This window comes from Pseudophryne corroboree, chromosome 1 (assembly GCF_028390025.1).
Source record: "Pseudophryne corroboree isolate aPseCor3 chromosome 1, aPseCor3.hap2, whole genome shotgun sequence".
Taxonomy (NCBI): Eukaryota; Metazoa; Chordata; class Amphibia; order Anura; family Myobatrachidae; genus Pseudophryne; species Pseudophryne corroboree.
The window spans coordinates 234,347,667-234,373,959 of record NC_086444.1 but is presented as its reverse complement, the minus strand read 5'-3'; the positions used below and the strand labels follow the sequence as shown (position 1 = coordinate 234,373,959).

Genomic DNA, 26,293 nt, shown 5'->3' with positions numbered 1-26,293 from the left:
ACTACCTGGTGTGCACTGGCTCCTCCCACTATGACCCTCCTCCAAGCCTCAGTTAGATTTCGTGCCCGGCCGAGGTTGGATGCACACTAGGGGCTCTCCTGAGCCCTTAGAAAGAAAGTATAGTTTTAGATTTTTTATTTTCAGTGAGACCTGCTGGCAACAGGCTCACTGCAGCGAGGGACTAAGGGGAGAAGAAGCGAACTCGCCTGCTTGCAGCCGGATTGGGCTTCTTAGGCTACTGGACACCATTAGCTCCAGAGGGATCGACTGCAGGCCCAGTCCTTGGTGTTCGGTCCCGGAGCCGCGCCGCCGTCCCCCTTACAGAGCCAGAAGAGGTCCGGAAAAACGGCGTCAGAAGACATCAGTCTTCACCAAGGTAGCGCACAGCACTGCAGCTGTGCGCCATTGCTCCTCATGCACACTTCACACTCCGGTCACTGAGGGTGCAGGGCGCTTGGGGGGGGGGCGCCCTGAGCAGCAATAAAAACACCTTGGCTGGCAAAAAATACCACAATATATAGCCCCAGAGGCTATATATGTGGTTAAATACCCCTGCCAGAATCCAGAAAAAAGCGGGAGAACAGGCCGCGGAAAAGGGGCGGAGCTATCTCCCTCAGACACACTGGCGCCATTTCTCCTTCACAGATCCGCTGGAAGGAAGCTCCCTGGCTCTCCCCTGCAGTCTACACTACAGAACAGGGTAAAAACAGAGAGGGGGGGGCACTAAATTTGGGCGCATTATATATATATATATATATATATATATATATATATATATATATATATATATATATAATATAAAAAGCAGCTATAGGGGACATAACTCAGTTAGTCCCTGCATTATATAGCGCTCTGGTGTGTGCTGGCATACTCTCACTCTGTCCCCCCAAAGGGCTTTTGTGGGTCCTGTCCTCATTCGGAGCATTCCTTGTGTGTGTGCATTGTGTCGGTACGGCTGTGTCGACATGTTTGATGAGGATAATGATGTGGAGGCAGAGCAGATGCCTTTAGAAGGGATGTCACCCCCTGCGGGGCAGACACCTGAGTGGATGGGCTTATGGAAAGTAATGAGTGCACGTACAGACTCCTTATATAAAAAAAATCGACGACATGCCAAATGTGGGACAGCCGACTTCTCAGCTCGTGCCTGCCCAGGCGTCGCATGGGTCGTCAGGGGCTCTAAAACGCCCGCTACCTCAAGCAGACCCAGATGTCGACACTGATACTGACACCAGTGTCGACGACGATGAGTCAAACCTGATGCCCACTAAGGCCATTCACTGCATGATTGAGGCAATGAAAGAGGTGTTAAACATTTCTGATATAACTACAGGTACCACTAAAAAGGGTATTATGTTTGGAGAGAAAAAACTACCCGTAGTTTTTCCCCCATCAGATGAATTAAATGAAGTGTGTGAAGAAGCGTGGGCTTTCCCTGATAAGAAATTGGTAATTCCTATGAAGGTACTAATGGCGTTCCCTTTCCCGCCAGAGGATAGGTCACGTTGGGAAACACCCCCTAGAGTGGATAAAGCGCTCACACGTTTGTCTAAAAAGGTGGCACTACCGTCTCCGGATACGGCCGCCCTCAAGGAACCTGCTGATAGAAAGCAGGAGGCGATCCTGAAGTCTGTATATACACACACAGGCATTATACTTAGGCCAGCTATTGCGTCAGCTTGGATGTGCAGTGCTGCCGCTGCATGGTCAGATAAACTGTCAGAAAATATTGACACATTAGACAGAGACACGATCCTGTTAACCATAGACCATATAAAAGACTCAGTCTTATATATGAAAGATGCACAGAGGGAAATCTGCCGACTGGCATCTAAAGTAAGTGCATTGTCCATTTCTGCTAGGAGAGGCTTATGGACTCGCCAGTGGACAGGAGATACAGATTCAAAAAAGCACATGGAAGTGTTACCATATAAGGGTGAGGAATTATTTGGGGATGGTCTCTCGGACCTAGTTTCCACAGCAACGTCTGGGAAGTCAGGATTTTTACCCCATGTCCCCTCACAGCCTAAGAAGGCGCCGTTTTATCAGGTTCAGTCCTTTCGGACCCAGAAAAACAGGCGTGGAAAAGGCGGGTCTTTTCTGTCCAGAGGCAGAGGTAGGGGAAAAAGGCTGCAACAAACAGCAGGTTCCCAGGAGCAAAAGTCCTCCCCCGCTTCTTCTTCCAAGTCCGCCGCATGACGGTGGGGCTCCACAGGCGGAGCCAGGTACGGTGGGGGGTCGCCTCAAAAATTTCAGCGATCAGTGGGTTCGCTCACAGGTGGATCCCTGGATTCTGCAAATAGTATCTCAGGGGTACAAGCTGGAATTCGAGGCGTCCCCACCCCACCGGTTCCTAAAATCTGCCTTGCCGATTGCTCCCTCAGACAGGGAGGCGGTGCTAGCGGCAATTCACAAGCTGTATTCCCAGCAGGTGATAATCAAGGTACCCCTACTTCAACAAGGCCGGGGTTATTATTCCACACTATTTGTGGTACCGAAACCGGACGGTTCGGTGAGACCCATTCTAAATTTGAAATCCTTGAACACGTACATAAAGAAATTCAAGTTCAAGATGGAATCGCTCAGGGCGGTTATTGCAAGCCTGGACGAGGGGGATTACATGGTATCCCTGGACATCAAGGATGCTTACCTACATGTCCCCATTTACCATCCTCACCAGGAGTACCTCAGATTTGTGGTACAGGATTGCCATTACCAATTCCAGACGCTGCCGTTTGGACTGTCCACGGCACCGAGGGTATTTACCAAGGTTATGGCGGAAATGATGATACTCCTTCGAAGAAAGGGAGTTTTAATTATCCCGTACTTGGACGATCTCCTAATAAAAGCGAGGTCCAAGGAACAGTTGTTGGTGGGAGTAGCACTATCTCAGGAAGTGCTGCACCAGCATGGCTGGATTCTGAATATCCCAAAGTCACAGCTGGTTCCGACGACACGGCTACTGTTCCTGGGTATGATTCTGGATACAGTCCAGAGAAAAGTGTTTCTCCCGGAGGAGAAAGCCAGGGAGTTGTCATCTCTAGTCAGAGACCTCCTGAAACCAAAACAGGTATCAGTGCATCGCTGCACGCGGGTCCTGGGAAAGATGGTGGTTTCTTACGAAGCAATTCCCTTCGGCAGGTTCCATGCCAGAATCTTTCAGTGGGACCTGTTGGACCAGTGGTCCGGATCGCATCTTCAGATGCATCGCTTAATAACCCTGTCTCCAAGAACCAGGGTGTCTCTACTGTGGTGGCTGCAGAGTGCCCATCTTCTAGAGGGCCGCAGGTTCGGCATACAGGACTGGGTCCTGGTGACCACGGATGCCAGCCTTCGAGGCTGGGGGGCAGTCACACAGGGAAGAAACTTCCAAGGACTATGGTCGAGTCAGGAGACTTCCCTTCACATAAATATTCTGGAACTAAGGGCCATCTACAATGCCCTAAGTCAAGCAAAATCCCTGCTCCTACACCAGCCGGTGCTGATCCAGTCAGACAACATCACGGCAGTCGCCCATGTAAATCGACAGGGCGGCACAAGAAGCAGGATGGCGATGGCAGAAGCCACAAGAATTCTCCGATGGGCGGAGAATCATGTACTAGCACTGTCAGCAGTGTTCATTCCGGGAGTGGACAACTGGGAAGCAGACTTCCTCAGCAGACACGACCTCCACCCGGGAGAGTGGGGGACTTCATCCAGAAGTCTTCCAGATGCTGGTAAACCGTTGGGAAAAACCACAGGTGGACATGATGGCGTCCCGCCTCAACAAAAAGTTAAAAAGATATTGCGCCAGGTCAAGGGACCCTCAGGCGATAGCTGTGGACGCTCTAGTGACACCGTGGGTGTACCAGTCGGTTTATGTGTTCCCTCCTCTGCCTCTCATACCAAAGGTATTGAGAATAATAAGAAAGCGAGGAGTAAACACAATTCTCGTGGTTCCGGATTGGCCAAGGCGAGCGTGGTACCCGGAACTTCAAGAGATGCTATCAGAGGACCCGTGGCCTCTACCGCTCAGACAGGACCTGCTACAGCAGGGGCCCTGTCTGTTCCAAGACTTACCGCGGCTGCGTTTGACGGCATGGCGGTTGAACACCGGATCCTGAAGGAAAAGGGTATTCCGGAAGAAGTCATTCCTACGCTTATTAAGGCCAGGAAAGATGTTACGGCAACGCATTATCACCGTATATGGCGAAAATATGTTGCATGGTGCGAGGCCAATAAGGCCCCAACAGAGGAATTTCAACTAGGTCGATTTCTGCATTTCCTGCAAGCAGGAGTGGATATGGGCCTAAAACTAGGCTCCATTAAAGTACAGATCTCGGCTCTGTCGATTTTCTTTCAAAAAGAACTAGCTTCAGTACCTAAAGTTCAGACTTTTGTAAAAGGAGTGCTGCATATTCAGCCCCCGTTTGTGCCTCCAGTGGCACCTTGGGATCTCAACGTGATGTTGAGTTTCTTAAAATCACATTGGTTTGAGCCACTTAAAACCGTGGATCTGAAATATCTCACGTGGAAAGTGGTCATGTTATTAGCCTTGGCTTCAGCCAGGCGAGTGTCAGAATTGGCGGCTTTATCATGTAAAAGCCCTTATCTGATTTTCCATATGGATAGGGCAGAGTTGAGGACTCGTCCCCAATTTCTCCCTAAGGTGGTGTCAGCGTTTCACCTGAACCAGCCTATTGTGGTGCCGGCGGCTACTAGTGAATTGGAGGACTCCAAGTTGCTAGACGTTGTCAGGGCCCTGAAAATATATGTTTCCAGGACGGCTGGAGTCAGAAAATCTGACTCGCTGTTTATCCTGTATGCACCCAACAAGCTGGGTGCTCCTGCTTCTAAGCAGTCTATTGCTCGCTGGATTTGTAGTACAATTCAGCTTGCACATTCTGTGGCAGGCATACCACAGCCAAAATCTGTAAAGGCCCATTCCACAAGGAAGGTGGGCTCATCTTGGGCGGCTGCCCGAGGGGTCTCGGCTTTACAACTTTGCCGAGCAGCTACTTGGTCAGGGGCAAATACGTTTGCAAAATTCTACAAATTTGATACCCTGGCTGAGGAGGACCTGGAGTTCTCTCATTCGGTGCTACAGAGTCATCCGCACTCTCCCGCCCGTTTGGGAGCTTTGGTATAATCCCCATGGTCCTTACGGAGTTCCCAGCATCCACTAGGACGTTAGAGAAAATAAGAATTTACTCACCGGTAATTCTATTTCTCGTAGTCCGTAGTGGATGCTGGGCGCCCATCCCAAGTGCGGATTGTCTGCAATACTTGTACATAGTTACTGTTAACTAAAGGGTTATTGTTGAGCCATCTGTTGAGAGGCTCAGTTGTTTTCATACTGTCAAACTGGATATAGTATCACGAGTTGTACGGTGTGATTGGTGTAACTGGTAAGAGTCTTACCCGGGATTCTAAATCCTTCCTTATTATGTCTGCTCGTCCGGGCACGGTGTCCTAACTGAGGCTTGGAGGAGGGTCATAGTGGGAGGAGCCAGTGCACACCAGGTAGTCCTAAATCTTTCTAGAGTGCCCAGCCTCCTTCGGAGCCCGCTATTCCCCATGGTCCTTACGGAGTTCCCAGCATCCACTACGGACTACGAGAAATAGAATTACCGGTGAGTAAATTCTTATTAATACAGGTTGAACTCGATGGACATTTGTCTTTTTTTCAGCCTCAACAACTATGTAAGACTGAGGTGATCATTTTCCCACCCTCCCGCATAACCTCACCTCGGATAATTTCACATTCTATTTATGACACAACTATCTCCTCTAGCCCCCAAGTGCATTATCTTTGAGTAATCCTTGATTCCTCCCTCTCCTTCAAACCACACATTCAGTACCACTCACAGTTCTGTTCCCATTTAAAAAAATACAGGTGAAACTCAGAAAATTAGAATATTGTGCAAAAAGTTCATTTATTTCAGTAATTTAACTTTAAAGGTAAAACTAATATATTATATAGACTCATTACATGCAAAGTGAGATTTCAAGCCTTTATTGGTTATCATTTTGATGATTGTGTCTTACAGCTTAAGAAATCTCAGAAAATTAGAATATTACATAAAATCAATTAAAAAAAGGATTTTAAATACAGAAATGTCAGCCCTCTGAAAAGTCTAATCATGCATATGTACTCAGTACTTGGTTTGGGCCCCTTTTGCATGAATAACTGCCTCAATGCGGCGTGGTATGGATTCTATCAGCCTGTGGCACTGCTGAGGTGTTATGGAAGACCAGGATGCTTCAATAGCGGCCTTCAGCTCTTCTGCATTGTTCGGTCTCATGTCTCTCATCTTTCTCTTGGCAATGCCCCATTGATTCTCTACGGGGTTCAGCTCAGGTGAGTTTGCTGGCCAATCCAGCACAGTAATCCCACGGTCATTGAACCAGGTTTTGGTACTTCTGGCAGTGTGGGCAGGTGCCAAGTCCTGCTGGAAAATGATGTCTGCATCTCCATGAATGAAGCATGAAGTGCTCTAAAATGTCCTGGTAGACGGCTGCGTTGACTCTGGACTTAATAAAGCACAGTGGACCAACACCAGCAGATGACATGGCTCCCCAAATCAACACAGACTGTGGACTCATCACATTGGACTTCAAGTATCTTGGATTGTGTGCCTATCCATTCTTCCTCCATACTCTGGGACCTTGGTTTCCAAATGAGATGCAAAATTTGCTCTCATCAGAAAAGAGGACTTTCGACCACTGAGCAACAGACCAGTTATTTTTATCTTTATCCCAGGTAAGACGCTTCTGACGTTGTTTGTTGTTCAGGAGCTGCTTGACTAGCAATACGACATTTGAAGCCCATGTCCAGGATCCGTCTGTGTGTGGTGGCTTTTGATGCACTAACTCCAGCTTCAGTCCAATCCTTGTGAAGCTCCCCAACACTTTTTTAATGACATTGCATTGGCAAGAGCAAGATGAGACATGAGACCGAACAATGCAGAAGAGCTGAAGGCCGCTATTAAAGCATCATGGTCTTCCATAACACCTCAGCAGTGTCACAGGCTGATAGACTCCATGCCACACCGCATTGAGGCTGTAATTAATGCAAAAGGGGCCCAAACCAAGTACTGAGTACATATGCATGATTATACTTTTCAGAGGGCTGACATTCCTGTATTTAAAATCCTTTTTTATTGATTTTATGTAGAATTCTAATTTTCTGAGATTTTGGATTTGGGATTATTTTAAACTGTAAGACACAATCATCAAAATTATAACAAAGGCTTGAACTATCTCACTTTGCATGTAATGAATATATAATATATTAGTTTCACATTTTAAGTTGAATTACTGAAATAAATTAACTTTTGCACGATATTCTAATTTTCTGAGTTTCACCTGTATTTCCAGAATCAGACCCTTTCTCACCCAGGATGCTGCTAAGACCCTCATCCACTCACAGGTCCTCTCCAGACTGGACTACAATAATCTTCTCCTATCTGGCCTCCCTGACACATGCCTCTCTCTACTCCAATCTATCCTCTATGGTGCTACCCAGCTCATTTTACTCTCCAAATGGATTCAGTATGGGATCCCGACAGTCAGAAGACCGATGCCGGAAGACCGACGCCGGAATCCCGACGGCGAGTGTAGCGTGTCCCCTCGCTCGCCACGCTTCGGGCCCCACACTAATTTATTCACCCTGGGGAGCCGCAGATCAGCCCACGAGTGGGGATTGCTGGCAGCGGTCGGAATTCCGACCTCCGGGAATCCCTTGGCTGTCAGGATTCCGGCATCGGTATCCTGACTGCTCGGATCCCGACAGCCAGGGAACTGACTGCTTCCCCTCCAAACATACTACGTCCAACTCCCCTCTCTTACAAGCTCCACAAATGTATGCCGCCATTATGTACTTTGTAAGGCTCTGCGGAACCCTTGTAGCCGCCATATAAATTAAAGGATACTAACATCATGCTTTTGCCCTTGGTGGGTTGATGAATACTTTTTACAGTATCTCATCAATTGGACATGAATTGTATTTTTGTGAAAGACTATAGTATAGTGTGTACCCAGCTTTACCGTCTCACTTATTTGTTAGAGAAAGGTAAAGAAAAAGGATTCATGGTGGACAAATGTGATTATTTCCGCTATATATATTTTTTTTAATTCTCTTTATTTACCAGAGCATAATAGAACGTATCGTAAGACAGTCCAAATATCAAAAACAAGAAATGCATGGGCACAGTAAGTGAAGCATGTAGTCCAAACCAATTGTTAACAGTCACAGGAAAACATGGCTATGTAAGCATGAAGGTTCAATTCAGAGCCACAAAGCCCCCATCTAGGCATGGTCGGCGGTCACCCCAAACCCCCGCCCCCCTCCCCCTCCCCTCCAGTCCCGGAGTCACCCTCTGGGGAAAAAAAAACGGATTTAGTGTGAATGTGCTAAAGCTATCGGAGGATCGTCCAAGAACATACGTGTTTCATACCATGAGGTATGCCTAAAACAAGCATGTATTTGGCGCTAGAGTCAGGGGTCAGTGAATCTATAAAGCCCTCCCATAATTGAAAAAAGGAAGACGTTTGAGACTCCCTATGGAAAGTAGTTTCAAGCCATATGGAAAGTAGTTTCAAGCCAATCCATACGAAAAGCAAAATATAGTTTATTCCTAAATAAAGAAAGGGACTGAGATTGTGTATTTGCTCACATCTGTAATATGCATTTTAGTGCAATTGCTGAAATAACCAATAATAGTTTTCTACTTTCACCTGGCATCGGTAGTGCCGTAGGCAATATCCCCAATATAGCCCATTCTGCCGAGAGCGGGAGGTAGCTTACTAGATATGTAGAAGCAAAACGGTTAACTGAAGTCCAAAAGCGCCGTATCAAGGGATAATCCCTCATGCAGTGGATAAAAGTGACATTAGACATACCACATTTAGGGCAATCATCGGTGTCCGACAAACCCATCACGAACCTGCGGTGAGGGGAGAGATACCCGTTGTGGTAAATATTATAGAACATTTCCCGATACATACTTGAAGAAAGTACAGATTGGGAATAACATAAGGAATTTAGCAGTTTGCTAATGGTTATAATATTTCCGCTATATTATTATTAGGGAGGCCAATCCCGGGATCGGGATCGGCGGGATCCCGGGATTTGGGCCCAAAAATGCCGGGATTTGAATCCCGGGATTGGAGCATCCAATCCTGGGATTCACGGGATTATACTGCGCGGCGGCGGGAGGGTGGGTGTGTAAGTAATAGTACTTACTAATATTAGGCGGGCGGCAGCCATGAACAAGTTGAACGCGGCGGCACTTCAAATGTAGCGCCGGCCGCCAGCCAATCAGAGCTGGCGGACCGGCAGCCAATCAGGGAAGCTGCAGCGGCAGCCAATCAGGAGCGACTGCTGCGGCCGCTTCCCTGATTGGCTGCCGGTCCGCCAGCTCTGGTTGGCTGGCGGCCGGCGCTTCATTTGAAATGCCGTCGCGTTCAGTGTGTTAATGGTTGCCGCCGTCTAATAGTAAGTAATATTACTTACACCACCCTCTCTCCCTCCGTGCAGTCAGTGGTGCTCCCTACAGCCTTCCTCCCTCCCGCACCACTACCAACCCTCCCTGCCACGACCTACACCCTTCCTCCTGAGTCCCACACCGCTACCTACACCCTCCCTACCTCCCGCACCGCTACCTACACCCTCCCTACCTTCCGCACCGCTACCTACACACTCCCTACCTCCCGCACCGCTACCTACACCCTCCCTCCAGCGCTGCTCCCTACAACTTTCTCTGATCCCTACTGCAATCCCGGGATTGACCGTTTTTCAATCCCGAATCCCAGGATTGAAAAAACGGCCCGGGATTGGCCTCCCTAATTATTATACTTTATTGTTAACACAATCATGGATAGTCAGATTGAGTATTAATATAAAAATATTTAAACTGATTAACAATCTATTTATTCATTTGCAGATGTTTGAAAATGTTGTAGCAGCATACATATTACTGTCCCAGTCAAATAATATGAATCCCAGGTTATTATTTTTGGGTTTATTCTCTATTTCCACAGAGTTACACTGATTTTAAATGTCATCCAGTATGGCAGGGGTGGGGAACCTCCGGCCCGCGGGCCGTATACGGCCCGCGAAGCCGTTTGGTCCGGCCCACCAGCTTGTGTCAGTAAGACACGCTGCCGCTCAGTCCGGCGGCAGCGTGTCTCAGCTGTCAGAACAGGGAGGAGAGCGCGGCTGTCGAGTGGGAGCGGCGGCGTGTAGTACTGCAAACCAGCCGCCGGTCCGTGAGCCAATCAGAGCTCGCGGACCGGCAGCCAATCAGGAGCCGCGGCTGCCGGTCCGCGAGCTCTGATTGGCTCTCGAACCGGCGGCTGGTTTGAAGTACTACACGCCGCCGCTCCCACCCGATAGCCGCGCTCTCCTCCGTGTCCCACGGTAAGCAGCACGGAGGGGGGAGGGCATCTGTATACCTGGCACTGTGGGGGCATCTGTATACCTGGCACTGTGGGGGGCATTTGTATACCTGGCACTGTGGGGGCATCTGTATACCTGGCACTGTGGGGGCATTTGTATACCTGGCACTGTGAGGGGCATTTGTATACCTGGCATTGTGAGGGGCATTTGTATACCTGGCACTGTGAGGGGCATTTGTATACCTGGCACTGTGGGGGGCATTTGTATACCTGGCGCTGTGGGGGCATCTGTATAACTGGCACTGTGAGGGGCATTTGTATACCTGGCACTGTGGGGGCATCTGTATACCTGGCACTGTGGGGGCATCTGTATACCTGGCACTGTGGGGACATCTGTATACCTGGCACTGTGGGGGCATCTGTATACCTGGCACTGTGAGGGGCATTTGTATACCTGGCACTGTGGGGGCATCTGTATACCTGGCACTGTGAGGGGCATTTGTATACCTGGCACTGTGAGGGGCATTTGTATACCTGGCACTGTGGGGGCAATTGTGGATCTGGCACCGCACTATTGGGGGCATATGTGTATCACGTCCCATTTTAACTGGCCACACCCATTTTTTTGGAGCGTGTGCGCCTCCGGCGCGCACACACAGTACCTCTAAGGGGCAGACCTGCTGGGGGGCAGGGTCATTTTTTTAAGTTGAGAATTTTTGTATGGCCCCCGAAGGATTTTATAAATATCCAAATGGCCCACGGTAGAAAAAAGGTTCCCCACCCCTGCAGTATGGTCATGTGGATATCCACTATCGCCAGATCTATTTTTTAAATTAAGGCCTACATACATACTCGATACATTGTGGCAATGTTCCAATACCCAAAGACCGAGTCAGGGAATCGGAAATATTAAACATGTTCGGGGATTTTTTAAATTAAGAAATTCCACAACTGACTGTCGATGGTGGCACATCATCTCGGGGGGAAAATTGAGCAGAGATGTATCGGTTGAGGTTATATAAGGTTTATACCTGCATTAAATTTTGCAGCTTTTAATATATCCCGATTCTCAAGACTGTCTACAGAACAAGGTGTATAACAGCTGAATGGGCGGGAGTATATTTGGCTACGTATGAACTGACTGCTCAGCTGATTCTAATTCTGTTACACTTTTTTTTTTTTTTTACAAAACCTTTACTAATTGTAGTAATGTATCCACACCTATATAAGCAGTCCCTGTGGAGTTACATAATAATTTAAATATAAAGAGCATTTATACAGTAGGCTGAATTTGCAGCATGTAGTGTGAATAACTTTCCAGTCCCCTCTGTTGTTCATTGGGTGCAAATATCAATTTTTGCATAATTTTGTTGAGACTAGTGAAGCATTTATATAACTGCTCCACTGAGGGACAAATGGGACACATTACCCTTTGCTAACTGATTCTTTTCCCAACCTCCGTGAGAGTGAAATGGATGATTTCTGGTACCTTTGATAGTACAATTTACAGTAGTACAGGAGCTTCTGCTCCAAGGGATATAAATAATGCAGATTATGTACTAAGCAGCCGCTTTTATTGTTACGATGAATGGGATGTTATCTCTTGGTGATGATGGAGATTCTAGGATATGTAAAGTACTGTATATACCGTGATATTTATCTATGTATATATATATATATATATATATATATATATATATACACACACACACACACACACACACACACACACACACACACACACACACACACACTAGAGAGAGAGATATGGAGATATATATATATATATATATATATATATATATAAATAAATATATATATATATATATATATATATATATATATATATATATATATATATATATATATATATAGGGAGACATATATAGATCTATCTATCTATCCTGCGCTAATAGACCAGCAGCACTTGAATGGGCCCCTGTTAGTGGGACCAATAACAATACATGCATAGAAAAATACCGGAGGGCGCTAGTTAATTTGAAAGGTATAGATCATCAGTGAAAAACCTTTTCATAGGTAAACAGTTTATATATGGAGGAAATATTAGTTTGTGGAGCTGCAGATGATAAACGTTGAGGATGTTCCTTCAACTTTAGTGTTGGTATTACCGTCCAGTGGTGGCATAATGGCACTTCAGTACTGACCCATAAGTTGAGCCGGGGGTCCCCTGCACTGCACTGGGTAATACATACTATATCCCCGCGTCCGGGATGCCGGCAGTCACATAGTAGCATTTGCAATCCGTACTGCATAACCCCCATGTGTTCCAAAAGTGATCTGTAAATGTATTTAGCCTCACTCACTGCCTTATTTCCCTGAGAGACTGACAGATTTGCAGGACCTCTGGAAATAAACCGTCTGTGTGCACTCTTGTGGGAAGGCATGCACTAAGACGATCAAGAGTCCTTTGGGCACAGTTGGTGATGCACCCATTTAATCTGTTTTCCAGGAATGATTTATTAATGGTATGCCGCCAGCTGAACATGGAGGAGTCCGTGGCTGAAATCATGCATCAGCTTGGAGCTGATGAGAATGGGAAGATCTCGTTTCAAGATTTTACTAAGTGTCGTATGCAGCTTGTGCGCGAAATCAGAAAGGAGGAAATAGATTTGTCCGATGATTCGTGTAAGAACAAGAAACTGCGTGACAGAATATCCTCCTGGCCGACTGGTAGTGATCACAGCTTAGGTGGGTTCTCTGTCTCCTAAACAGTTGTGTTGTATAATTATTTAAAAGTCCATTAAAATGATGGACACCAGGGCTGGATTATAGGGGGCATGGTCGCTACTCACACAGGAGCTGCCTGGTTTCTGGAAGTTCTGCTGCTGGGAGCTGGGTCTCTGTCAGGTGTGTATGTGTGTAGCTTTATATAGATGTATATGCTGTATATCTGTAATGGGCAGACTATAATGATTGTGCACTATATACACCAGTTCTGGCTGCTCAAGCTCATCTGCAACCCCAACACAAACCCCTCCTCCTTCCAGTCACTGCACTGCTCACCCCACACAGGGTCTCACCCCTTACTGCCGGACTGATTCACTTTCTCCCCACACCAGTAAGTGGCCACACCTGTCCCGATGTCTCTGCTTTGAGCGCTGCAGGATCGTCTAGGGGTTCCTGCATCCATTTCCTGGTTACTACTGCTACAAATACTTGATGCCGAGAGCCGGTATGGCAAGTAATCTGTGGTTGGTTGCAGCATAGTATATGGAGGAGGGGGTGCAGAGTAAGCGGCATATGGTGGAAGCAGTATATGGCGGAGGGGGTGCCCTGTATATAGGGGGCACTCTATGGAAGGGCAGGTTGGTGCAGTGTGTGTATATAGGGGCAGTATATGGTGGGGGGTACAGAATATGGAAGACGATGGGGTTACAGTGTGTATATAGGGGCAGAATATGGAGGGGGATGTAGTGTACATAAGTGTGTCTATTTCCCGAACCGAGCTCCGTTGTGTGGCCGCCGGTGGCACCACAGAGGTGAGGAGCAGCGTGTGTTGCAGGTGGTTTTAAAGCTTTAAGGTATGCTAGGCAGAAATAGAATACATGGATTATTATTTTTGGGCTTATTCTAACTTTCTCTAACGTCCTAAGTGGATGCTGGGGACTCAGAAAGGACCATGGGGAATACCGGCTCCGCAGGAGACTGGGCACAAAAGTAAAAGCTTTAGGACTAGCTGGTGTGCACTGGCTCCTCCCCCTATGACCCTCCTCCAAGCCTCAGTTAGATTTTTGTGCCCGAACGAGAAGGGTGCAATCTAGGTGGCTCTCCTGAGCTGCTTAGAGTAAAAGTTTAAAAAAGGTCCGGAAAATCGGCGGCAGAAGACGTCCTGTCTTCAATAAGGTAGCGCACAGCACCGCAGCTGTGCGCCATTGCTCTCAGCACACTTCACACTCTGGTCACTGAGGGTGCAGGGCGCTGGGGGGGGCGCCCTGAGACGCAATAAAAATACCTTAGATGGCAAAAAAATACATCACATATAGCTCCTGGGCTATATGGATGCATTTAACCCCTGCCAGAATACATAGGCTCGGCGGCCTTATCTCCCGTTTTTCTATCTCCTCAGCACACTGGCGCCATTTTCCCTCACAGCTCCGTTGGAGGGAAGCTCCCTGGCTCTCCCCTGCAGTCACTACACTACAGAAAGGGTTAAAAAAGAGAGGGGGGGCACTGATTACGCGCAGTATTAAAGATACAGCAGCTATAAGGGGAAAAACACTTATATAAGGTTATCCCTGTATATATATAGCGCTCTGGTGTGTGCTGGCAAACTCTCCCTCTGTCTCCCCAAAGGGCTAGTGGGGTCCTGTCCTCTATCAGAGCATTCCCTGTGTGTGTGCTGTATGTCGGTACGTTTGTGTCGACATGTATGAGGAGAAAAATGATGTGGAGACGGAGCAGATTGCCTGTAATAGTGATGTCACCCCCTAGGGGGTCGACACCTGAGTGGATGAACTGTTGGAAGGAATTACGTGACAGTGTCAGCTCTGTATAAAAGACAGTGGTTGACATGAGACAGCCGGCTACTCAGCTTGTGCCTGTCCAGACGTCTCATAGGCCGTCAGGGGCTCTAAAGCGCCCGTTACCTCAGATGGCAGATATAGACGCCGACACGGATACTGACTCCAGTGTCGACGGTGAAGAGACAAATGTGACTTCCAGTAGGGCCACACGTTACATGATTGAGGCAATGAAAAATGTTTTACACATTTCTGATAATATGAGTACCACCAAAAAGGGGTATTATGTTCGGTGAGGAAAAACTACCTGTAGTTTTCCTGAATCTGAGAAATTAAATGAGGTGTGTGATGATGCGTGGGTTTCCCCCGATAACAACTGATAATTTCTAAAATGTTATTGGCATTATATCCTTTCCCGCCAGAGGTTAGGGTGCGTTGGGAAACACCCCCTAGGGTGGATAAAGCGCTCACACGCTTGTAAGGGCTCTACCCTCTCCTGAGATGGCCGCCCTTAAGGATCCTGCTGATAGAAAGCAGGAGGGTATCCTAAAATGTATTTACACACATACTGGTGTTATACTGCGACCAGCAATCGCCTCAGCCTGGATGTGCAGTGCTGTGTTGGCGTGGTCGGATTCCCTGACTGAAAATATTGATACCCTAGATAGGGACAGTATATTTTTGCCTATAGAGCATTTAAAAGATGCATTTCTATATATGCGTGATGCACAGCGGAATATGTGCCGACTGGCATCAAGTCTAAGTGCGTTGTCCATTTCTACCAGTAGAGGGTTATGGACACGACAGTGGTCAGGTGATGCGTATTTCAAACGGCATTTGGAAGTATTGCCTTATTAAGGGGAGGAGTTATTTGGGGTCGGTCTTTCAGACCTGGTGGCCAGGGCAACAGCTGGGAAATCCACGTTTGTACCCCAGGTCGCCTCTCAACATGAGAAGACGCTGTATTATCAGGCGCAGTCTTTTCGTGGACAAGCGGGCAAAAGGTTCCTCATTTCTCTATCGTCCTAGTGGATGCTGGGGTTCCTGAAAGGACCATGGGGAATAGCGGCTCCGCAGGAGACAGGGCACAAAAAGTAAAGCTTTAGGATCAGGTGGTGTGCACTGGCTCCTCCCCCTATGACCCTCCTCCAAGCCTCAGTTAGATTTTTGTGCCCGGCCGAGAAGGGTGCAATCTAGGTGGCTCTCCTAAAGAGCTGCTTAGAAAAGTTTAGCTTAGGTTTTTTATTTTACAGTGAGTCCTGCTGGCAACAGGATCACTGCAACGAGGGACTTAGGGGAGAAGAAGTGAACTCACCTGCGTGCAGGATGGATTGGCTTCTTTGGCTACTGGACATTAGCTCCAGAGGGACGATCACAGGTACAGCCTGGATGGTCACCGGAGCCTCGCCGCCGGCCCCCTTGCAGATGCTGAAACAAGAAGAAGGTCCAGAATCGGCGGCATGAAGACTCCTCAGTCTTCTTAAGGTAGCGCACAGCACTGCAGCTGTGCGCCATTTCCTCTCAGCACACTTCACACGGCAGTCACTGAGGGTGCAGGGCGCTGGGAGGGGGGCGCCCTGGGAGGCAATGAAAACCTATTTTTGGCTAAAAATACCTCACATATAGCCTCCGGGGGCTATATGGAGATATTTAACCCCTGCCAGAATCCGTTAAGAGCGGGAGACGAGGCCGCCGAAAAAGGGGCGGGGCCTATCTCCTCCGCACACAGCGCCATTTTCCCTCACAGAAAGGCTGGAGGGAAGGCTCCCAGGCTCTCCCCTGCACTGCACTACAGAAACAGGGTTAAAACAGAGAGGGGGGGCACTAATTTGGCGTTAAAAATATATAAAAAAGATGCTATAAGGGAAAACACTTATATAAGGTTGTCCCTATATAATTATAGCGTTTTTGGTGTGTGCTGGCAAACTCTCCCTCTGTCTCTCCAAAGGGCTAGTAGGTCCTGTCCTCTATCAGAGCATTCCCTGTGTGTGTGCTGTGTGTCGGTACGTGTGTGTCGACATGTATGAGGACGATGTTGGTGAGGAGGCGGAGCAATTGCCTGTAATGGTGATGTCACTCTCTAGGGAGTCGACACCGGAATGGATGGCTTATTTAGGGAATTACGTGATAATGTCAACACGCGGCAAGGTCGGTTGACGACATGAGACGGCCGACAAACAATTAGTACCGGTCCAGACGTCTCAAAAACACCGTCAGGGGTTTTAAAACGCCCGTTTACTTTAGTCGGTCGACACAGACACAGACAGGGACACTGAATCCAGTGTCGACGGTGAATAAACAAACGTATTCCTTATTAGGGCCACACGTTAAGGGCAATGAAGGAGGTGTTACATATTTCTGATACTACAAGTACCACAAAAGAGGGTATTATGTGGGATGTGAAAAAACTACCGTAGTTTTTCCTGAATCAGATAAATTAAATGAAGTGTGTGATGATGCGTGGGTTCCCCCCGATAGAAAATATGGGCGGTATACCCTTTCCCGCCAGAAGTTAGGGCGCGTTGGGAAACACCCCTTAGGGTGGATAAGGCGCTCACACGCTTATCAGAACAAGTGGCGGTACCGTCTATAGATAGGGCCGTCCTCAAGGAGCCAGCTGACAGGAGGCTGGAAAATATCATAAAAAGTATATACACACATACTGGTGTTATACTGCGACCAGCGATCGCCTCAGCCTGGATGTGCAGAGCTGGGGTGGCTTGGTCGGATTCCCTGACTAAAAATATTGATACCCTTGACAGGGACAGTATTTTATTGACTATAGAGCATTTAAAGGATGCATTTCTATATATGCGAGATGCACAGAGGGATATTTGCACTCTGGCATCAAGAGTAAGTGCGATGTCCATATCTGCCAGAAGATGTTTATGGACACGACAGTGGTCAGGTGATGCAGATTCCAAACGGCACAAAGGTGTATTGCCGTATAAAGGAAGAGGAGTTATTTGGGGTCGGTCCATCGGACCTGGTGGCCACGGCAACTGCTGGAAAATCCACCGTATTTACCCTAAGTCACATCTCTGCAGAAAAAGACACCGTCTTTTCAGCTTCAGTCCTTTCGTCCCTATAAGAGTCATATCTGCCCAGGGATAGAGGAAAGGGAAGAAGACTGCAGCAGGCAGCCCATTCCCAGGAACAGAAGCGTTCCACCGCTTCTGACAAGCTCTCAGCATGACGCTGAGACCGTACAGGACCCCTGGATCCTACAAGTAGTATCCCAGGGGTACAGATTGGAATGTCGAGACGTTTCCCCTGCGCAGGCTCCTGAAGTCTGCTTTACCAAGGTCTCCCTCCGACAAGGAGGCAGTATGGGAAACAATTCACGAGCTGTATTTCCAGCAGGTGATAATTAAATTACCCCTCCTACAACAAGAAAAGGGGTATTATTCCACACTATATTGTGGTACTGAAGCCAGAAGGCTAGGTGAGACCTATTCTAAATCTAAAAAAATTTGAACACTTACAAAGGTTCAAATCAAGATGGAGTCACTCAGAGCAGTGATAACGAACCGGGAAGAAGGGGACTATATGGTGTCCCGAGACATCAGGGATGCTTACCTCCATGTCCCAAATTTGCCCTTATCACTAAGGGTACCTCAGGTTCGTGGTACAGAACTGTCACTATCAGTTTCAGACGCTGCCGTTTGGATTGTCCACGGCACCCCGGGTCTTTACCAAGGTAATGGCCGAAATGATGGTTCTTCTTCGAAGAAAAGGCGTCTTAATTATCCCTTACTTGGACGATCTCCTGATAAGGGCAAAGTCCAGGGAACAGTTGGAGGTCGGAGTAGCACTATCTCGGATACTGTTACAACAGCAGGGGTGGATTTTAAATATTCCAAAATCGCAGCTGATCCCGACAACAAGTCTCCTGTGCTTAGGGATGATTCTGGACACAGTCCAGAAAAAGGTGTTTCTCCCGGAAGAGAAAGCCAGGGAGTTATCCGAGCTAGTCAGGAACCTCCTAAAATCAGTGCATCATTGCACAAGGGCCATGGTAAAAAAAATGGTGACTTCCTTCGAAGCAATTCCAGTCGGCAGATTTCATGCAAGAACTTTTCAGTGGGATCTGCTGGACAAATGGTCCGGATCGCATCTTCAGATGCATCAGCGGATAACCCTATATCCAAGGACAAGGGTGTCTCTCCTGTGGTGGTTACAGAGTGCTCATCTTCTAGAGGGCCGCAGATTCGGCATTCAGTTTTGGATGTTGGTGACCACGGAGGCCAGCCCGAGAGGCTGGGGAGCAGTCACACAAGGAAAAAATTTCCAGGGAGTGTGATCAAGTCTGGAGACTTTTCTCCACATAAATATAGCTAAGGGTAAATTTATAATGCTCTAAGCTTAGCAAGACCTCTGCTTCAAGGTCAGCCGGTATTGATCCAGTGGGATAAAACATCACGGCAGTCGCCCACGTAAATAGACAGGGCGGCACAAGAAGCAGGAGGGCAGTGGCAAAAACTGCAAGGACTTTTCGCTGGGCGGAAAATCATGTGATAGCACTGTCAGCAGTGTTTCATTCCGGGAATGGAAACTGGGAAGCAGACTTCCTCAGTAGGCACGACCTCCACCCGGCAGAGTGGGAACTTCATGGGGAAGTTTTCCACATGATTGTAAACCGTTGGGAATTACCAAAGGTGGACATGATGGCGTCCCGTCTGAACAAAAAACGGGACAGGTATTGCGCCAGGTTAAGAGACCCTCAGGCAATAGCTGTGGACGTTCTGGTAACACCGTGGGTGTACCAGTCGGTGTATGTGTTCCATCCTCTGCTTTTCATACCTAAGGTACTGAGAATTATAAGACGTAGAGGAGTAAGAACTATACTCATGGCTCCGGATTGGCCAAGAAGGACTTGGTACCCGGAACTTCAAGAGATGCTCACAGAGGACTTATGGCCTCTGCCGCTAAGAAGGGACTTGTTTCAGCAAGTACCATGTCTGTTCCAAGACTTACCGCAGCTGCGTTTGACGGCATGGCGGTGGAACGCCGGATCCTAAGGGAAAAGGCATTCAGGAAGAGGTCATTCCTACCCTGGTCAAAGCCAGAAAGGAGGTGACCGCACAACATTATCACCACATGTGGCGAAAATATGTTGCGTGGTGTGAGGCCAGGAAGGCCCCACGAAGAAATTTCAACTCGGTCGATTCCTGCATTTCCTGCAAACAGGAGTGTCTATGGGCCTCAAATTGGGGTCCATTAAGGTTCAAATTTCGGCCCTGTCGATTTTTCTTCCAGAAAGAATTGGCTTCAGTTCCTGAAGTCCAGAAGTTTGTCAAGGGAGTATTGCATATACAACCCCCTTTTGTGCCTCCAGTGGCACTGTGGGATCTCAACGTAGTTCTGGGATTCCTCAAAACACATTGGTTTAAAACCAGTCAAATCTGTGGATTTGAAGCATCTCACATGAAAAGTGAACATGCTCTTGGACCTGGCCTGGACCAGGCGAGTGTCAAATTGGTGGTTTTTTTCTCAAAAAAGCCCATATCTGTTTGTCCATTCGGACAGGGCAGAGCTGCGGACTCGTCCCCAGTTCTCTCCCTAAGGTGGTGTCAGTGTTTCACCTGAACCAGCTTATTGTGGTGTCTTGCGCCTACTAGGGACTTGGAGGACTCCAAGTTGCTAGATGTGGTCAGGGCCCTGAAAATATAGGTTCCAGGACGGCTGGAGTCAGGAAAACTGACTTGCTGTTATCCTGTATGCACCCAACAAACTGTGTGCTCTTGCTTCTAAGCAGACTTTTGCTAGTTGGATGTGTAATACAATTCAGCTTGCACATTCTGTGGCAGGCCTGCCACAGCCAAAATATGTAAATGCCCATTCCACAAGGAAGGTGGGCTCATCTTGGGCGGCTGCCCGAGGGGTCTCGGCTTTACAACTTTGCCGAGCGGCTATTTAGTCAGGGGCAAACACGTTTGTAAAATCCTACAAATTTGATACCCTGGCTAAGGAGGACCTGGAGTTCTCTCATTCGGTGCTGCAGAGTCATCCGCACTCTCCCGCCCGTTTGGGAGCTTTGGTATAATCCCCATGGTCCTTTCAGGAACCCCAGCATCCACTAGGACGATAGAGAAAATAAGAATTTACTTACCGATAATTCTATTTCTCGGAGTCCGTAGTGGATGCTGGGCGCCCATCCCAAGTGCGGATTATCTGCATTACTTGTACATAGTTACAAAAATCGGGTTATTATTTGTTGTGAGCCATCTTTTCAGAGGCTCCGCTGTTATCATACTGTTAACTGGGTTCAGATCACAGGTTGTACAGTGTGATTGGTGTGGCTGGTATGAGTCTTACCCGGGATTCATAAATCCTTCCTTATTGTGTACGCTCGTCCGGGCACAGTATTCTAACTGAGGCTTGGAGGAGGGTCATAGGGGGAGGAGCCAGTGCACACCACCTGATCCTAAAGCTTTACTTTTTGTGCCCTGTCTCCTGCGGAGCCGCTATTCCCCATGGTCCTTTCAGGAACCCCAGCATCCACTACGGACTCCGAGAAATAGAATTATCGGTAAGTAAATTCTTATTTTCTGCCCCGTGACAGAGGGAGAGGAAAAAGGCTGCAGAAATCAGCCAGTTCCCAGGAACAGAAACCCTCTCCCGCCTCTGCCAAGCCCTCAGTATGACGCTGGGGCTTTACAAGCAGAATCAGGCACGGTGGGGGCCCGTCTCAATGAATTTCAGCGCGCAGTGGGCTCACTCGCAAGGAGACCCCTGGATCCTTCAGGTATCTCAGGGGTACAAATTGGAATTCGAGACGTCTCCCCCTCGCCGTTTCCTAAAGTCGGCTTTACCGAGGTCTCCTTCTGACAGGGAGACAGTTTTGGAAGCCATTCACAAGCTGTATTCCCAGCAGGTGATAATCAAGGTACCCCTCCTGCAACAGGGAACGGGGTATTATTCCACACTGTTGTGGTACCGAAGCCGGACGGCTCGGTGAGACCGATTCTAAATCTAAAATCTTTGAACACTTACATACAGAGGTTCAAATTCAAGATTGAGTCACTCAGAAAAGTGATTGCGAACCTGGAAGAAGGGGACTACATGATGTCTCGGGACATCAAGGATGCTTACCTTCATGTCAAAATTTACCCTTCTCACCAAGGGTACCTCAGGTTTATGGTACAGAACTGTCACTATCAGTTCAGACGCTGCCGTATGGATGGTCCACGGCACCCCGGGTCTTTACCAAGGTAATGGCCGAAATGATGATATTCCTTCGAAGGAAGGGAATTTTAGTTATCCCTTACTTGGACGATTCCCTGATAAGGGTAAGATCCAGGGAACAGTTGGAGGTCGGTGTAGCACTATCTCAGGTAGTGTTGCGGCAGCACGATTGGATTCTCAATTTTCCAAAATCGCAGCTGGTTCCGACGACTCGTCTTCTGTTCCTAGGGATGATCCTGGACACAGTCCAGAAAAAGGTGTTTTTTCCGGAGGAGAAAGCCAGGGAGTGATCCGAGCTAGTCAGGAACCTCCTAAAACCGAGCCAAGTCTCGGTGCATCAATGCACAAGGGTTCTGTAAAAAATGGTGGCTTCCTACGAAGCAATCCCATTCGGCAGATTCCACGCAAGAACTTTCCAGTGGGACCTGCTGGACAAATGGTCCGGGTCGCATCTTCAGATGCATCAGCGGATAACCCTGTCACCAAGAACAAGGGTGTCCCTCCTGTGGTGGTTGCAGAGTGCTCATCTTCTAGAGGGCCGCAGATTCGGCATTCAGGACTGGGTCCTGGTGACCACGGATGCCAGCCTGCGAGGCTGGGGAGCAGTCACACAGGGAAGGATTTTCCAGGGCTTATGGTCAAGCCTGGAGACATCACTTCACATAAATATCCTGAAGCTAAGGGCCATTTACAATGCTCTAAGCTTAGCAAGATCTCTGCTTCAAGGTCAGCCGGTGTTGATCCAGTCGGACAACATCACGGCAGTCACCCACGTAAACAGACAGGGTGGCACAAGAAGCAGGAGGGCAATGGCAGAAGCTGCAAGGATTCTTCGCTGGGCGGAAAATCATGTGATAGCACTGTCAGCAATTCCGGGAGTGGACAACTGGGAAGCAGACTTCCTCAGCAGACACGACCTCCACCCGGGAGAGTGGGGACTTCACCCAGAAGTCTTCCACATGATTATAAACCGTTGGGAAAAACTCGACCGGTATTGCGCCAGGTCAAGGGACCCTCAGGCAATAGCTGTAGACGCTCTGGTAACACCGTGGGTGTACCAGTCAGTGTATGTGTTCCCTCATCTGCCTCTCATACCCAAGGTACTGAGATTGATAAGATGGAGAGGAGTAAGCACTATATTCGTGGCTCCGGATTGGCCAAGAAGGACTTGGTAACCGGAACTTCAAAAGATGCTCACGGAGGATCCGTGGCCTCTACCTCTAAGAAGGGACCTGCTTCAGCAAGGACCCTGTCTGTTCCAAGACTTACCGCGACTGCGTTTGACGGCATGGCGGTTGAACGCCGGATCCTGAAGGAAAAAAGGCATTCCGGATGAGATCATCCCTATCCTGATCAAAGCCAGAAAGGATGTAACCGCAAAACATTATCACCGCATTTGGCGAAAATATGTTGCGTGGTGCGAGGCCAGTAAGGCCCGACGGAGGAAATTCAACTGGGTCGATTCCTACATTTCCTGCAAACAGGAGTGTCTATGGCCTGAAATTGGGGTCCATTAAGGTTCAAATTTCGGCCCTGTCAATTTTCTTCCAAAAAGAACTAGCTTCAGTCCCTGAAGTTCAGACGTTGTAAAAGGGGTACTGCATATACAGCCTCCTTTTGTGCCTCCAGTGGCACCTTGGGATCTCAATGTAGTTTTTGGGTTCCAAAAAAGTCACATTGGTGTGAAGCACTTAAATCTGTGGAGTTAAAATATCTCACATGGAAAGTGGTCATGCTGTTGGCCCTGGCCTGGGCCAGGCGCGTGTCAGAATTGGCGGCTTTATCCTGTAAAAGCCCTTATCTGATTTTCCATTCGGACAGGGCGGAATTGAGGACTCGTCCTCAGTTTCTCCCTAAGGTGGTTTCAGCGTTTCACCTGAACCAACCTATTGTGGTGCCTGCGGCTACTAGGGACTTGGAGGACTCCAAGTTGCTAGACGTTGTCAGGGCCCTGAAAATATATGTTTCCAGGACGGCTGGAGTCAGAAAATCTGACTCGCTGTTTATCCTGTATGCACCCAACAAGCTGGGTGCTCCTGCTTCTAAGCAGACTATTGCTCGTTGGATTTGTAGTACAATTCAGCTTGCACATTCTGTGGCAGGCCTGCCACAGCCAAAAATCTGTAAATGCCCACTTCACAAGGAAGATGGGCTCATCTTGGGCGGCTGCCCGAGGGGTCTCGGCTTTACAACTTTGCAGAGCAGCTACTTGGTCAGGAGCAAATACGTTTGTAAAATTCTACAAAATTGATACCCTGGCTGAGGAGGACCTGGAGTTCTCTCAATTGGTGCTGCAGAGTCATCCGCACTCTCCCGCCCGTTTGGGAGCTTTGGTATAATCCCCATGGTCCTTTCGGAGTCCCCAGCATCCACTTAGGACGTTAGAGAAAATAAGAATTTACTTACCGATAATTCTATTTCTCATAGTCCGTAGTGGATGCTGGGCGCCCATCCCAAGTGCGGATTGTCTGCAATACTTGTACATAGTTACAAAAATCGGGTTATTATTGTTGTGAGCCATCTTTTCAGAGGCTCCTCTGTTATCATGCTGTTAACTGGGTTCAGATCACAGGTTGTACGGTGTGATTGGTGTGGCTGGTATGAGTCTTACCCGGGATTAAAAATCCTTCCTTATTGTGTACGCTCGTCCGGGCACAGTATCCTAACTGAGGCTTGGAGGAGGGTCATAGGGGGAGGAGCCAGTGCACACCAGCTAGTCCTAAAGCTTTTACTTTTGTGCCCAGTCTCCTGCGGAGCCGCTATTCCCCATGGTCCTTTCGGAGTCCCCAGCATCCACTACGGACTATGAGAAATAGAATTATCGGTAAGTAAATTCTTATTTTTATATATGGACTTAAAATGGCCAATCGCATTCTCTTAACGTAGCTGTGTAATTGGGTCTCTTTTTCTACATACTCATTTCATTAATGTATTGAGTTCTGCTGGAGTAAAACTAATTCTCAGCATAGATTGCTGAAGGAGAACGCCATAGAGCAGCTAATAAGGTGGAACGGATGCAACGTATACTTCATTCAGGTGCGTAGATGAGATCACTGAAATGTAAGTGCCCATTATTTTTGTTGTCTGAATCTACAGGTGCTTTATCTGGAGCTAGGGAGAGTTGGGAATATGATTCTGGAGCACGAGACCTACAAAGTCCGGACCCACAAAACCATTCAGTTATGCAGAAATTTTTGGCGTTTGGGGGTAAAGCTACCACTCAAGCAGCTCTACAAAGACTTCTTTCTCAAAGCTCCTGTCTTACTAACAATGTGGGAGGAAGCTACCTGGAGCTCGCCAACACTGTAAGTTACACACCTGTCTCTTCCATCATACAGAATATTGCACAAGTAAAGTCTACTTACTGATTTGTGAATTCTATCAGAACAGTCTAGGGCAGGCATTCCCAACCACGGTCCTCAAGGCACACCAACAGTGCAGGTTTTAGTGATATCCAGGCTGCAGCACAGATGGTTAAATCAAAATAACTGAGGTACTAATTACGGTAAGTCACCTGTGCTGAAGCCTGGATATCACGAAGGGTGTGTACACATGGTGAGATCCCTGCTATGTTCGATTTTGACTATGCAATTTCCCTTGAACTCCCCCAGAGCCCAGATAGCACCGATAGTACAGATTTTGACTATCTGTGCTTGAGATTTTGTCTATGTACGATTTTGACTAAGTGACAATTTTGACTATACTCTGTACTAGATTGTACACTAGATAGTCAAGATTGACTTGCCTGCACAGTCTATCTAGCCGTACGATACCGACCCCACGGGAGCGCGCATCAGGATCGAATCTGTATTGCAAGCTGCCTAGCACCATGAGAGATGCACTAACTTTTCATAAGATTTTGACTATATAGTCAAAATCTCACAGATTTATCTCAGTGTGTGTACACACCAAAACCTGCACTGTTAGTGTGCCTTGAGGACCGTGGTTGGGAATGCCTGGTCTAGGGTGATATGTAAGGCACAACTAACTGTACAATGTGGTCATGAAGATGGGGACTCCATAGGGGATATGAAAAACAATGAGGGCAGTACATACTTGCCTACCTGACTCTCTCCATGAGGGAGAAAATGCTCTGTTCCTGGACTTTCCTGGTAATGTATGATTGCCATCACCTGTGGTGAGCTAGTTAATTGATAGGAAAGGTGTTTCACCACAGGTGATGGCAATCATACATTACCAGGAAAGTCCAGGAACAGAGCATTTTCTCCCTCATGGAGAGGGTC

General features: G+C 47.9%; 1 protein-coding gene across 2 annotated transcripts in view; it reads left to right on the top strand.

Moving 5' to 3' along the window:
- Nucleotides 1-26,293, top strand: part of MCC (MCC regulator of WNT signaling pathway) — a 652,269-nt gene that overhangs the window by 74,850 nt on the left and 551,126 nt on the right. For both annotated transcript variants that reach the window (XM_063964137.1, XM_063964138.1), the window contains exons 2-3: nucleotides 12,851-13,089; nucleotides 25,146-25,354. In XM_063964137.1, coding sequence (XP_063820207.1) covers nucleotides 12,851-13,089; nucleotides 25,146-25,354 — 448 coding nt within the window. The remainder of the gene's footprint in view (nucleotides 1-12,850; nucleotides 13,090-25,145; nucleotides 25,355-26,293) is intronic.